The 15261-nt window shown below is 32.5% G+C and overlaps 1 protein-coding gene across 1 annotated transcript; it reads left to right on the plus strand.

Moving 5' to 3' along the window:
* The first annotated feature begins 1181 nt into the window (after positions 1 to 1181).
* On the plus strand, positions 1182 to 13980 carry LOC129914736 (importin-5). Its single transcript, XM_055994086.1, has 6 exons — positions 1182 to 1352; positions 1872 to 2021; positions 9654 to 12096; positions 12158 to 12282; positions 12355 to 12542; positions 12981 to 13980. Exons 1-6 carry the CDS (start codon positions 1272 to 1274, stop codon positions 13306 to 13308), a joined length of 3315 nt encoding a protein of 1104 aa, XP_055850061.1. The 5' UTR covers positions 1182 to 1271; the 3' UTR covers positions 13309 to 13980.
* Positions 13981 to 15261: the final 1281 nt, after the last annotated feature.

Here is a 15261-nt window from a genome sequence, read left to right on the forward strand (position 1 = left end):
CTTTTATCCTGCAGATATGCAATGTTTGTAACACTTTAGAAAAAAACATTGCATTTTTATGTGAGGTTTCAATTAGCTCCCTTTTTGCCACTCATTTTTAATATTCGAGTATGGTCTACTGGTAAGGTGCTGGCTTGGTATGCAGAGGTACGTGGGATCGATTGCTGGCGGGGCCATTTGTGAAATAAAAAAAAATGTGTTCTTTTTCAATTAAAATAAAACTCTTCCCATTTCAGAACGACAGGAAAAGCATTGACATGGCCAAAAAAGAAGAAAAAAACAAAATAGAAAAAAATTAAAAGAAAAAAAAAATCAATAAAATCTTTTTTTCTTTTTTTATAGTTTCCCTAAAATATTTCATTGTTTTGTAAAAAGGCCTGCATAAGGTCGTTTTACGCTGTTCGTCACAAGCTATTAGCTTGTGGATTGCCTGTGGAGGAAGGTCTTGGGGAAATTCGGTAATGTGCGCCAAAATGATTTGCATAAGACTTGTCCTTCTTCTTAAACAAGTCAAAAAATAGCTCGCATTGACCCTTATGAAAGCTAAATTGTTACTTGGGTGGTCATGGTCTTAAAATGTAGCTAAGAATATACAGATCATTTTTGGTTTTTTGTGAAAAAAAAATTTTTTTGAATCCAACATGGATGCCATGGCCATATGAAAATTTTTGTTTGCATCCAACATGGATGTAATGTCCTTCCCACTTCGGAGTTAAAATAAAAAAAAAAACAAAAGCAACATTTTTGACAGACAGCTGCCAAAGTATATGTACAGTGGTGCCAAATGTTTGCATGGATTTCAAAAATCTCGATGTCGTTTTTTTGCACAAAATCTATATAGATAAACAAAAAAACACACCTATTGGCTCAAAAAGTGAAAAAGTACAAAAGTGAACATTTTCAAATGCATTTTTGTATGGTTTTTCGGGCTAGAAAATTAAAATAAATGATGCAGAATGCTTATTTTTCCGTCCAAAAATCAATTTGTAAACTCTTTTTTACAAAAAAATCCCGCTAGCGAGAAAAAAAATATTTTCACTTTTGTACTTTTTCAAAAAGTGGTGAATGTAGTTAAGCCTTTAGATTTTTTCAAATCCCAATGTTGGCCTCATTCCTGCCAAAAATGTAAAAAAAATTCAATCATACCAACATTGAGATACATAATTAAAAGCACGTTCACAAATGTAACAGTACCTCGTTCTCTTTTTAGCTCGTGTGTGCTGCGCAGCGTTGCAAAATTTTTGTGCGGTGTCTTTTCAAAAAACGATACAATGGCTGCCGATCAAGTTCAATTTCAACAGCTATTAAATTCACTTTTAGCTACGGATAATGAAGTCCGACAACAAGCAGAGGTAATTTAAAATATTTATTAAACATTTCAGTTTTAAATTTATATATTTACGTTTAAATTCCATCACTCAATTAAATGAAATTTGTGTTTTGAAAAAAAAAAAACTCCAACGCAGTTTTTTTTTATCATCATTACTCACAACAACGTGTTTTCTTGAAATTATTTCGCCTGTCAAAATTTTTAATGCATTCATAGAATAAAATTTTCTCCAACGCAATTTCTGCAGAAAAAAAAAGAAAAGAAAAATCTAAAAATAACTCGACAAGTCGATGAGACGACGACGACAGTACAAATAAAAAATGGATTGCATTACATATTTATTTAGGTGGTTGGGTGCATTTCATTCCCCCTTATTACACCCCGCAACCTACTTTTTTACAACAAAGTCATCGAGCCCTTGGTTTGGTACTAAAAAATTGTCCCTCCAATTTACAATCATTTTATGATGCATTTTTCATCTTTCACGCAAAAAAAAAAAAATGTTAACTTTCCATTTTTTTTTGTTATTCGTCTAATTTAGGAAGCTTACAACAATCTGCCGAGAAATGTTAAAGTGACACACCTTTTGGCCGCCTTACACAATGGACAAATGGGTGAGGAAGCTAGACTCATGGCCGCTGTAGTTCTGCGAAGGCTCTTTACATCGGATTTCCTTGAATTCTACAAAGAAGTAAGTAAACCATTCACAGTAAATACAATTTTTGTTTTTTAGATTTTTATTTTCAATTCCTGGAAAAGTAAAAAATTTATTTCACACTTGTTTGAATGAATGTTATTTTTAGTTATTTCTTATTTATTTTTTTTTTATCAATTTAAAGAAACTATTTTAGAAATGATTTGATTTTAGCAAACTTGATGATGGTACAGAAGGAAAAAAAGTACAAATGCCTATCGTATGTTTTTTTTCATATTTTTTATTTTTGCAATTTGATAGAATTCGCGTGTGCGACCTTGTACTTTGGAATTTTGCCTGTGTTGTCATTGGGGAAAGTAGGAAAAAATAAAAGAAAGAAATAAGATTAGTTTCCAGCAAATAAAGAATAATTGTAAAGCTCAAATAATATAATGAAGTTGATGATTTGCTTAGTGAGCTGTATCAGTTTTTTTTTTTTCATTTTTTATTTCTTATTTTCTTTTGATTAAACAAAAGGAGAATTGAATTTATATTGCAAAAAATGAGTCATCCGAAACGGATACAGAAACAGACTATATGAAATTGAATTATTTGGGCATGGCATACAGACTAAATGGGTATTTTACTTTATTCATTGGTATGTACCCATCATCGCAAAGCCATAGTTGGCTTATTCATTAGATCTTAATGTACATGTGGCTAGAATTATTTAATTTTTTTTTTGATGAGTTTAAGAACTAATTAGTTATACGTCAAGTACATTAAATAATCAATGACTTTCTTGTAAACAAGGCAATTTTTTGGTGTAATTTTTTCCGATTTTGTTATTAAAATGCTTTGTATAAAAAAAAAATTGCATTTTTCTTGTGGGGATATACTTATTGAAAAAATAATTCAAGATGTATGGTGTCCGCTAAACTGGAAACACAATTTTGGTCAGGGAAAGTCAGGGATTTTTTTCTGTATCATTTTTTTTTTAAATACCTTTTCGCTGGAAAAAAGGAGTTAGTTATGTTATCTATCACGGCATCGCACATTATTTTCACGATAAACTCCTAGAAGCTGAATATATCTCAGTATATACAGTGCTGCTAAAAACATTCCGGATTTTTTTGTCATTTTCATCAATTGAAATTTTATAACACAAAACTGGTACAAAACATTGTTTTAATATTTTTTCTAGGTCGTTTATATATCAGTTAAGCAATTTCAACAGAAAAAAATGATCTTTAATACACTCAAAAATTTTAAAAATTGAAAAATTAAGTAAAGTCAGAATTTCAGCTGTGAAAAACTAATCGGATTTTTTAATGTTAATTTTCAAAGTTAATATTTTGTTCAGTAACCTTTCTTTTTAAAGACTACTTGGTACCAACGACACTTCGACTTATCCAAATTAAATGAAATAAGACTATAAATATGCTCCCAGTTGTTTTTCAAAGCTACAAGTACGGTAGTTGCTGAGGTGTGCTTTTTCTTTTCTACCCGTCACTTAAAGACGGCTCACAAATTTTTAATCAGGTTCAAGTCGACTAATTGTTACGGTTATTCTAAGCCAGGAGTATTGTCTGCCCCAAACTACTGTTTAATGCGCTTTTAAGAATTTTTGGCATCATAACTTGCAGAAAGAGGCGACGTAAAGGCATTTCTTTTTCCTTTAATAGAGTCATTATCGACTCCAACATCTCTCTATCCTGGAAATGATCCATAATTTCGTTGATTTATTGTAACCTGCTAGAGCCTGCAGCTGAAACCAAAACCATCACTGATCCTCTGCTGTGCTTCACAATAGGGAGCATATTTTTTTGGTTTCAAACATGACCATGTTTGCGCCATTTCACAATGGGAATAAAACAAGCTAAAATTGCTTTTATAACTGAAAAGAATATTTTTCCGTTTTGTTATCGAGCAACTCAGATGTTTTTTTGTAAATACAACCGTGATGAAGTATTTTTATTTTCAAATTTAAAGTGTTTCTTAAGATCCTTTCATTGCCTACCTTTTTAGACAATGCTTAGTATAATGAAATGGCCTTTTTCCGAGCCGAAAGACATAAAGACCAAACCTCTCAAAACCTTTCTTACTGAACTTGATGTTGAAGGCAGATTAAGCTCCTCACAAATCGTTTAAGAAGTCGCAAAAGGATCTTTTATCAAAAAACTCTGTATTCGCCTATCAGTTTTTATGGATATTTTGTGATGGCATCCACCCAATTGATCTACTTCAACAAATTTTTCGCTTTTTTATTTTTTGACGATATCAAACTCACTTGACGTTGCAATTTTCAACATCCCAAAGGGACAATATTTTGTTTTATTTCGGCTTGAAAACGTTCTACAACTCAACGAATTTGAGGACTATAACGCGTTTTTTCCGTTATGCCATAAAATAATTTTTACAATTCACAAAGCTAGCAACTTTTTTTGGAACTGCAAACAAAAATTGTATTGAAGTGACGCTTAAAACCCTTACCTCAAATACGAAAATCAAAATCCTTGAAAAATCCGGTTAGTTTTTCACACCTGAACTTCTGACTCTACTTCATTTTTCAATTTTTAAAATTTTTGTATGCATTAAAGATCACTATTTTCTGTTAAAATTGCTTAACTGATATATAAACGACCTAGAAAAAATATTAAAATAATATTTTGTTACAGTTTTGTGTTATAAAATTTCAATTGATGAAAATGACAAAAAAAATCCGGAATGTTTTTAGCAGCACTGTATGTTATTTGCTTTAAGGAAGTCCCAGCTTACATTTTATTGATACTATTACATTGGAATTTAAACCATATTTCGCGACCTTAGAACAACAAGGTTCTAACCGACAATTTTGAAAAAAAAAAATGAGATATATCAAATCAAAAAAGGTAAAATCTTGGTGCTCTTTCGATTCCCGCTATCTATTTTGCCCTATCTCTTTCCGTTTCGAAGATAACCTGGGCTACAGAGTTCTATCTACACAATTTTCATTTGAGATTTAAATAATAAGGTCCTAACTTCCACTTAGAACTCTGTTTCACAAAATATCCAGAGATACAGAGTTCTATCTGCCTCTTTTTCGATTTTTGTGAGAAATACGGCCGATTTCTTCACAGAGTCCTAGCGCTAATACCGGTCCTAGTCCTAAAGTTAGTACTCAAATCGGTACCAACTCATTTCTTGACTCAGGTACTAAGCCTTAGAACTGTCAATTTAGGACTGAGTACTAGTTAGGACTCGGTACTAGCTAGCTCCTCAAAATCAGCTAGGACCTGGTTATTATACCAATCGTTAGTACTCAAATCGGTACCAAGTGATTTGTTCACAAAAGTACAAAGCCCTAGAACTGTCAAATTGGTACCGAGTATTAGTTAGGACTCGATATTTGTTAGAACCTAAAAATCGGTAGTCTAGCGGTTAGTACTTGAATCAAATAATGGAATTCATATTTTTCAAGCGATATTGCAGTTTAATAAAGAATAAATAACATAAAAAAAGAATAATTTTCATTATTTTTTGTTTAAAGTTAGTGAAATTTTGAAAATTAAAAATTTAATATATTGCAATTTTGTTTAATTACTTAGGTGTTGTGTCGATTGATAAGTGCATTTTTAGTGATTTTAATATTTTGAAAGTTTTTTTTTTTAATTGACCAAGAAACACGAGAATTAAACTTTTTGACCAAGCCCATATCACATTTTGGGTGTATTTTTACCAACGTCTTTATATGGTGCTTAAGATATGCACAAGCCTTGCAGTAGAGACGATTTGCAAGACACTCGCTTCTGGCAACGAGGCTGTACATTGTACAACCAATGAAAAGACACCACCTCGAGCTCGGCTAATTTGGAGGATCACAATTTAAATATCTGTGGGAATTTCCATACTAAAAACTTCGGAGATTTAACTCCGAAGTGTATGTATGTATATCGAATCAAAATTCCCCTGGAGATTCACAATGGAGGCCAATTATGCAATAAAAGCAAAGGTACATAATAATACCAAATCACCAAATACCGCGTTTTTAACAGTTTTTCTTTTATTTACACAATGAACATATGTACATACATACGTCTATAAAAAATATTTTTTATTCGACATACGTCTATAAAAAATATTTTTTATTCGTTAAATTATTATGGTTTATGGTGGTCCTTCTGACTGGCTTTCGTGGCTGCATTCATATTATTGAATGATTCCTCGGCATTTACATATGTATGGCTGATTTATACTGCAGTCTTATTCTTGTCGATTCTTCATTCTTGACTTTTCTTCATGTATAGAATTTTTATTGCTTGCCACATTTTTAATCTTCATAACATTTTCTCACTATTCATTTTAATTATTTGCTTCTTGTTTATTATTTGTATTAAATTTTTTATTTGTTAAATTTGAACAAATTTAAAAAAATAATATTTCAAACTTTAATAAATTCTCAAAATGACAGTTAGACCAGTTTTATACGTATTAATTCTTAGGACCTCGTTGTGAACTTAGATCAGGTCCTATAAATGTGAAGAAATGCTCAGGTACTAACTTTTCGTTAGGACCGAGTACCAGAGCTAGTACCTGGTCTAGCTAGATCGGGTACTAGGCTGGCTTAGGACTTATGTGAAGAAATTGGCCGATAGGGTTCTAACTGCAAACAATGTTGCAGTTAGAACTTTGTTACATGTTTAGACGAAAAAATTCAATGCTGAGCAAATAGACTTTGTTTATTATTTTGAAATAGAATTTATTATCAAAACTATTAATAATTGCAGTAATCCACCACTCTTAAACAAAAAGAAAAAACTTATTTAAATCTTTTTATTTCAACCCATTCCAACTCTTCAATATCGAACAACTAAGGTCACAAGAATAAAACCTGTACATAAAACCTTATTGTTCTAAATTTAACTGTCCCATCGTTGAGCAACGAAGTCCTATATGGTTTTTAAAGTCAAATTTAAGGTTTAAAATGTGTTTTTATTGGTGTTTTAAGCTAAAATTTTAAAGATTTCTTATAAACTCATCGAATTATAAACAAAAAGTTAAACTTTTCATACACAGTGAACGTATAAAGGTGTTTGAATATTCAGAAGCGTTTTTCTCAAAACACACTTGGGTGTACTTAGAACCTTGTTGTTCTAGGGTCGCGATTTAACAAAGTATCAAGTCGAAAAACTTTAAGTATTTTACTTACATACATCCATGGACAGAGAAATAACAATATTGAGAAAAATTATGCGAATCGAATTTTAGATATTAGGAATGCTTTTTATATATTTTTTTTTTCTTTTGGTATATTTTCCAAATAAAGTGATGGAGACAAAAATATCTTAAAAGTAAAGTTATTTTCTATATTTATTTGCACTAGCAATATAATGCTTTTCCTGTCTCTTTCGCTAGTGGACACAGAAATAGCACACATTTGTTTAATCGTTAAAATTTTAATCCGTGTTCAAAAGTTGCATTTATTTTATTGCTACTATTTAATTAACAAGTATTTTTGAAAAAATAAGCAGACAAAATCATTAAATTGCGAAAAAATGGAGAATTCCTTTCGATCTTCATAGTCAAGGGAAAATCCTTTTCAATTAGCTTAAACTCTAAATTTTTCGAATAAATGATTGATAAAAACATTTATTTAGAAAGAGCAAATAGAAATTTAAACTCTAAAATTAAATTGCGATAACTTCTTCCCGCAAAACTTCCATACGAGTGGATAGAGCGATCACAAAGAAACGCAAATGCGTGCATATGTAGATGCAACAACGATTTTTAACATGAAGTAGATAGATTTTTGAAAAATACGAGGTTTATTCTTTTTGCTTGAAATTTAATGAACCCTATTATACATGATTTTCATCTCACATTTTTTACATAAGTTTTACAAAAAAAAAAACACAAACTTCGAAATTCCAAAAAGTAGAAATTGGACAAAAAAACTTGAGATTTTACATGTTTAAATTTCCTTTTTAGTATAAATTTTATTTTAAACACTTTATCAGGGTATTATAGCGGTAAAAACAAAAAAATACATTCCGAAAAACTATTTATGGACAAAATGGACGTTAAATACAATAAAATGGCTCTAAGAATAAGATTTATCACGTAATCAAGGTGCACATCACTCATAATTGCATATTATATTAAATATAAAAATACTAGTTTCTTACCGCAGACAATTATAATTCATCAAATGAATAATTCACATTTCCCGCCTTTTTGTATTTACATACACATATTAACTTCAGGGGTCGAGCTACGGCATACGTACGTTAACGTATTGACGCTTTATGTCTATCACTTTCTTCTGATTAAATAGAGGGAGCAATAGTCAAAACGTTAACGAACGTAAGCCGTAGTTCGACCCCAGATTTTTGGTTGTCAAATGGCACACTAGGGATATTTTTTAAACTGAAAGTTGGCCAACTTTTGTTTTAAAAACTCGAGAGTTGAGAAAACAATAGTGAACAAAATAAATTCTCAACTTTTGTTTTAACTCTCGAGTTGAATTCAACTGTCAAGTCAAGCTGAGCAATAGTGAACAAAATCGCCCTTAGTCTCAGAGGCCTTTAAAACGATACTGGCAGTTCTAAAAGCCGATGAGGTTTTTTTTTTACAAAATTGAGATTTTCATATAAATAGCTCCCTATGAACAATAAAAATAAATAAAGATATCAATTCTCTCAAACTAGAAGAATACAAAAACGATATCAATAAATCTATACTCTAATTGAGGAGCTTTTTTCAAAATTCAACAAACGCTAAAAATAAAAAAAAAGAGATATTGGTATTAAACTTTTTGGCATGACCAGTCGCACAAGATGACAAAATACAAAAAATATAAAAGCTAATAGTTTTTGTTTAGATCGTTCTTTCAAAATCGTTTTTTCAAAACTAAAATAAACCATACAAAATTTATGAAGGTTTTGCATAACTCAACATAATTAATACTACTAGGTTTTGCAAAACTAAACAAAATTGGAGGTTTTTGCCAAACTCAATAAAGTAAAGACATATCTTTCCTTTTTATGTCCTATCAAAATTCCGTAGTACTTGGGTTTTTTTTTTAATCCAAATGAGAAGTCAAAAATATGTGTTTCCTTTAAAAAATTAATTAGTTTTGTTAACCATAAAAATTTGGAAATTTCGAAAATTTCTATTTCAATATCTTTGAGATAAATTAGTTTTGGAAGAAATAATATTTTAGAAGATTAAAATTGAGCTTTTTGAGATAATCATTTAACAAACATGACGTATAAGAACCATTTTGACCTCGGTATCAGCACACGAAAATCCAATAGTATATTATGGCGATTTGCTTTAATTTCCCTGCACATACAGCGTACGTTTGAATGCAACAATGTTTAAAATTTGTAGATCGGAATGAAATTACATATAAAGACGCAACAATCTTTAATACAATAACTTTATTGAACAGATTGAGGTTTAAGACTACAGACAACTACATATTTGTCTCTTTCTCATAAATGAATCGTTTCACTCGTACAAATTCTTCTACAAAATTAAAAAAAAATGTAAAATAAAATTAGACTCGTGTTCACATTATAAAATTAAATGAATAAATAACTAAATGAATAAATAAAATAATAAATAAAGTCCGCCTGTAAAACAAAAATATTGGTTTCAGTAACTCTAATACAATCCTTCGTTGTTTTTGTTCTCGTATTTGTATAGTTACCACAAGAAGCTCAAGGACAACTGTTGCAGCAAATACTCCTTGCAGTTCAACAAGATGTTTCTGCTAACTTGCGCCGCAAAATCTGTGAAGTAGTTGCAGAAGCTGCCCGAAACTTGATCGACGATGACGGAAACAACAGATGGCCTGACTTTTTGCAATTTTTGTTCCAATGCGCAAACTCTCCCAATGCCCAACTCCAAGAGTCTGCTCTAAGGATTTTTGCTTCAGTGCCTGCAATCTTTGGCAACCAAGAAACACAATACTTGGATTTGATTAAACAAATGTTGCAAAAGAGTCTTGAGCCGACCGCCGATCCCGAGGTGCGCTTCCAAGCTGTTCGCGCCATCGGAGCTTTTATTTTACATCACGACAAAGACACAGCTGTTCTTAAGCACTTCAACGATCTCCTGCCTAGGATGATTATGATTACCGTTGAAAGTATCGAACAGCAGGACGATCAGAGTTTGTTAAAACTCCTCATTGACTTGACTGAAAATTGTCCCAAATTCTTACGCCCTCAATTGGAAGTTATTTTTGAGATGTGCATGAAAGTATTCAGCAGCCAAGATGTCGAAGATGCATGGAGACACTTGGTCCTTGAAGTTATGGTTTCGATGGCCGAGAATGCTCCAGCAATGGTTCGTAAACGCGCTGAAAAATACGTGGTTGCTTTGATTCCATTGGTGCTACAAATGATGACCGATGACTTGGATGATAATGAAGATTGGGCAGTGTCAGATGAAGTCACTGAAAACGACAACAGTGACAACAATATTATCGCCGAATCGTCTTTGGATCGTTTAGCGTGTGGATTGGGTGGTAAAACTGTTTTGCCACATGTGATTAATGCCATTCCGGCTATGTTGAGCTCTCCCGATTGGAAGCAAAGACATGGTGCCCTAATGGCCATTTCAGCCATCGGAGAAGGTTGTCATAAGCAAATGGAAGCCATGCTAGATAACATCATGTCCGGGGTCTTGAACTTCTTGCGTGATCCTCATCCTCGTGTGCGTCATGCAGCTTGCAATGCTGTTGGCCAAATGGCTACAGATTTTGCTCCCATCTTTGAGAAGAAATTCCATGCCCAAGTTATTCCAGGACTTCTCAGCTTGTTGGATGATGTTGAAAATCCACGAGTACAAGCACATGCCGGAGCTGCTTTAGTAAACTTTAGCGAGGATTGTCCAAAGAACATTTTAACTGGTTACCTAGACGGTATCATGTCTAAATTGGAAACAATCTTAAATGCAAAATTCAAAGAACTTGTTGAAAAGGGCAACAAATTGGTTTTGGAACAGGTTGTCACAACCATTGCCTCGGTGGCCGACACATGCGAGAAGGAGTTCGTCACGTACTACGATCGTCTGATGCCGTGCCTCAAGTACATCATTCAGAATGCTAATGACGAAAAGTTGCGCATGTTACGCGGTAAGACAATCGAGTGCGTGAGTCTCATTGGTTTGGCTGTGGGACGCGAGAAGTTCTTATCAGACGCCAGTGAAGTTATGGATATGTTGCTTAAAACACACACTGAAGGTGATTTATCCGACGACGATCCACAAACTTCATACTTGATATCGGCCTGGGCTCGTATGTGTAAGATCTTGGGCAAACAATTTGAACAGTATCTGCCCTTAGTTATGGGTCCAGTAATGCGTACCGCTGCCATGAAACCCGAAGTAGCCATGTTGGACAATGACGAAGTTGAGGATATTGAAGGCGATGTCGATTGGTCATTCATCAATCTCGGTGAACAGCAAAACTTTGCCATTCGCACAGCTGGTATGGAAGACAAAGCATCAGCTTGCGAAATGTTAGTATGTTACGCTCGTGAATTAAAAGAAGGATTCGCCGATTACGCCGAAGAAGTTGTCAGGCTTATGGTACCCATGTTGAAGTTTTACTTCCATGATGGAGTTCGTTCAGCTGCTGCTGAATCGCTACCCTATTTATTGGATTGTGCAAAAATCAAGGGACCACAATATCTTGAAGGAATGTGGTTGTACATTTGTCCAGAACTTTTGAAAGCCATTGGCACAGAGCCCGAAGCTGAAGTACAGTCGGAACTGTTACAGTCTTTGGCTAAGAGCATTGAGACTTTGGGGCCAAATTGTTTATCTGACGAATGTATGAAACAAGTTCTTGAAATCATCACTAAGTATATGGGAGAGCATTTTGAGCGTGCCGACAAGCGTATTCAGGCTCGCAATGAAGAAGATTACGACGATGGTGTAGAAGAAGCCTTAGCTGACGAAGATGAAGCTGACACTTATTTGCTGTCGAAGATTGTTGACATTATTCACTCATTGTTCTTGACCAACAAAACCAATTTCCTTCCTTACTTCGATACTGTCGTACCGCAATTTGTAAAACTTCTTGAACCAGCTAGGTCCTGGTCTGACAGACAATGGGGTCTTTGTATATTCGATGATGTTATCGGTAAAATAATTTAAAATTGAAATTTTGTCTAAAGATATATAATTTTTTTTGTATTTGCTAGAATATTGTGGTCCCAGCTGTATTCAATATCAGCAGATATTTACAGCACCGCTCTTGCAGTATATTTGTGATAAAAGTCCCGAAGTCAGACAAGCCGCAGCCTATGGATGTGGTGTTTTAGGACAGGTAAATAATTACAAACATTTTTGAGTGTACCTAGTTCTTTTTTCCTAAGCAAAGTTTTAATTTAATTTTCAGTTTGCTGGTGAACAATTCGCCTTAACATGTGCTCAAGCGATTCCAATTTTGGTGCAGGTTATCCAAGATCCAAAGAGTCGCGAACCAGAAAATGTCAATCCAACTGAAAATGCTATTTCGGCAGTAACAAAAATTTTGAAATACAATCCATCTGCATTACCGAATATCGATGAGATTATTAATGCTTGGTAAGTTAATATTTTTATTTATTTTTTATGTTCCCATCAAAGTTGTGGGATAGTTTAAAAGAAAAGGAACCCTATTTAACATTTTAAAAGTAATCCAAGTTTATTAATTATTTTGGATTTTAAGCTAAGCCCATTTGCTGAAAAAAGTCTTAAATTTTCGAGTTGAACATAGAATTTTGAACTTCTACCTTTCGCACTTAAAATCTTGTTTTGTTTCAGCAAATGGGTCTAAATTTTTAGTGTTTACTCTTTACTGTCTTTGCTCAAAGTAATCAGCATTATTTGATTTTATATATGTAACAGCTAGCTTGTGCTTTTGAAGCAGCTTCAGATCGTCAACTGTATCTTGTCGTAATAGTCATCATTTTTTTATTTTTATTTTCCTATGTTCTTTACATTTAATATATGTAATTAAATTTTCTTAATTCCCTTTTATAGGTATTCATGGTTGCCTGTTATCGAAGATGAAGATGAAGCGCCCCATATTTACGGCTACTTATGCGATCTTATACAAGCTAACCATCCAGTAATTCTTGGTGCAAACAATTCCAATCTTCCGCGCATCGTTTCCATTATAGCACAAGCATTTAAATCTGGTGTAGTGAAACCACTCAGCGAGGAAGGTAGCCGTATGATTGGAATTGTAAAACAGTTGGAATCGAATCCGGATGTATTTCAAGCGTGTGTCAGCATTCTAACACCCGAACTTAAACAAGGACTCGAGGAGGCATACAGAGAATTCACAAATCCTCCCCCAGCAGTATAATTCACAGTAGCAGCAGAGTTTCACATGTAGTCTGTGAGATAGAGAAAAAATACGAAGGAAGTCTTGATTCACTTCTATCAATTATTATATTATGTTTTCTATTATTTTTTTTTACTAATAATATTTTTTTACAAACATTTATAATCTTTAAAAATTCGTTATTCAAAACGATTAGGAAAAAAAACTTGGAAATGTAATTTTTTTTTTGTTCTCTTTTCTGGTTTTTATTTTAATCTTTTACTTTATATATAAATAAATATATATGAAAAGTCTATTGGTGTAATTCATTGAAAGATGAAGGTAACAACTAGAAATTAAATAGATGAGACAATATTAAGAACGTTGGCATTTACGATTATTCAAGTTAAAAGTTAAAAAAAAGCTTCCCTTTGAAAACAAAATTATAAACATAAACTTTTTTATTTTTTGTCATAGTTTTCTTTTTCTCTTTAAAAAATAAAACTGTGTTAACAATTTATTTAAGAAACATAAAAACACAGATTATATTTGTTGATACATGAATGTTTATTTAGTGATATAAAAAAAATTTGCTTAGACTACTATTTTGGGTCGTTTAGAAAGAATCTTTAAACAAGAAAATTACAGATTATGTGAAATTTCTAAAAGTTATGTTAAGAACAACTGTAACTGATGAATAAACTGTAAAACTTATCTTGCTGTTGTTTTTTTTTTTTAGTTCTAGTTTAAGAAGGAAATAAGAGTATCAATTAGGTTCAAATGTTGCTGAATTTATGCTTAATTGATTGGTGTATCATGTTGGCTTTTAGACCTTTTTTTGATTGGGAAGATTGAATCTAATTGCTGTTTAAGTTTGTAATGAAATGTTTTGGCCTATAAAAGAAAGCGGACTTTTGAAAGTGAATTTCCTGTTTTTCTATGGAAAATTGAAAAAAAAGGAAAAAGAAATCCTTAGCATTTGAAAGTGAATTTCCTGTTTTTCTATGGAAAAATGAAAAAAGGAAAAAGAAATCCTTAGCATTTGTTGATTTTTAAATGAAAATAGTAAAATAACAAGTTTAACGGATTTACTCATTTTCTTATGTCATTTATAATAAAATGAGTTGCCAACTTGTGTTGAAGAAAAATTATGAACCCTAATACGGCTTGCGAATCGCTAAAGAGATTTAGCGAATCAAATTTTTGGAGCCTTTAATAAGCGATTTGGCGTTTTCTTAATTTGATAATTTGATGACATTTACATTATTATGCTGCATTGCGCGGTAAGATCGTCGTTGTTTTCTAATCGGAATATCACGATTTGAGTGTTTCCCAAATTGTTCGACTTGAGTCGCAAGTCATAATAGAGCCCAAAGATTTTTAGAACACTCCACTCTCTGACTATAATTAGGCCATTCCGCTAAAGACGATCTTCGGCATCATTTCTAATTTACAATATTTGTTACTTTTTTGTAAAAATGACAAGTAAAATAACTTTTTAATAAAAACAAACAAAAATGAGGCCTTATATAACAGAAACAAACGAAAACGAAAGTCAAACGGGTTAATGGCAGTCGTAAGGATTAACGAGTATCGTTAAAAATAAGCAATTATCGTAATTCGTAATCGCATTTGAACGTGAAAGAGGTTGTTTCAACGATAAATCGTGTTACAAAATAGGGTCCCAGAGTACCAAATCAAAAGCGGAACGGAGAGCACTTTCGAATAGAATTGACTTTCGGAACGACATAAACAGTATTCCCCCTGGAATTAAGTTGATGAGCCCTATTCTGCTATTCACATGAATCTCGGATCCGATTCACACATTCATTTCACTTGCAATTCTGCTATCCATCGAGTAAACTGCATTATCATACCTCTATTTGACATCCACGTGAACGTCAACCTAAAAAAAAAAGGCGACGAAGTAAATTGAAAGAAAAAACATTTTTTTTGTGTTTATTTGCATAAACAAAATAAAAACAAACGATGGTG

The sequence above is a fragment of the Episyrphus balteatus genome, chromosome 3 (genome assembly GCF_945859705.1).
Source record: "Episyrphus balteatus chromosome 3, idEpiBalt1.1, whole genome shotgun sequence".
NCBI lineage: Eukaryota > Metazoa > Arthropoda > Insecta > Diptera > Syrphidae > Episyrphus > Episyrphus balteatus.

Coding starts and splice junctions, on each gene's coding strand:
- LOC129914736 (XM_055994086.1), top strand. CDS start 1,272: ATGGCTGCCGATCAAGTTCAATTTCAACAGCTATTAAATTCACTTTTA. Junction 2,022..9,653: donor TCCTTGAATTCTACAAAGAA/GTAAGTAAACCA, acceptor GTATTTGTATAG/TTACCACAAGAAGCTCAAGG. Junction 12,283..12,354: donor GATGTGGTGTTTTAGGACAG/GTAAATAATTAC, acceptor TTTAATTTTCAG/TTTGCTGGTGAACAATTCGC.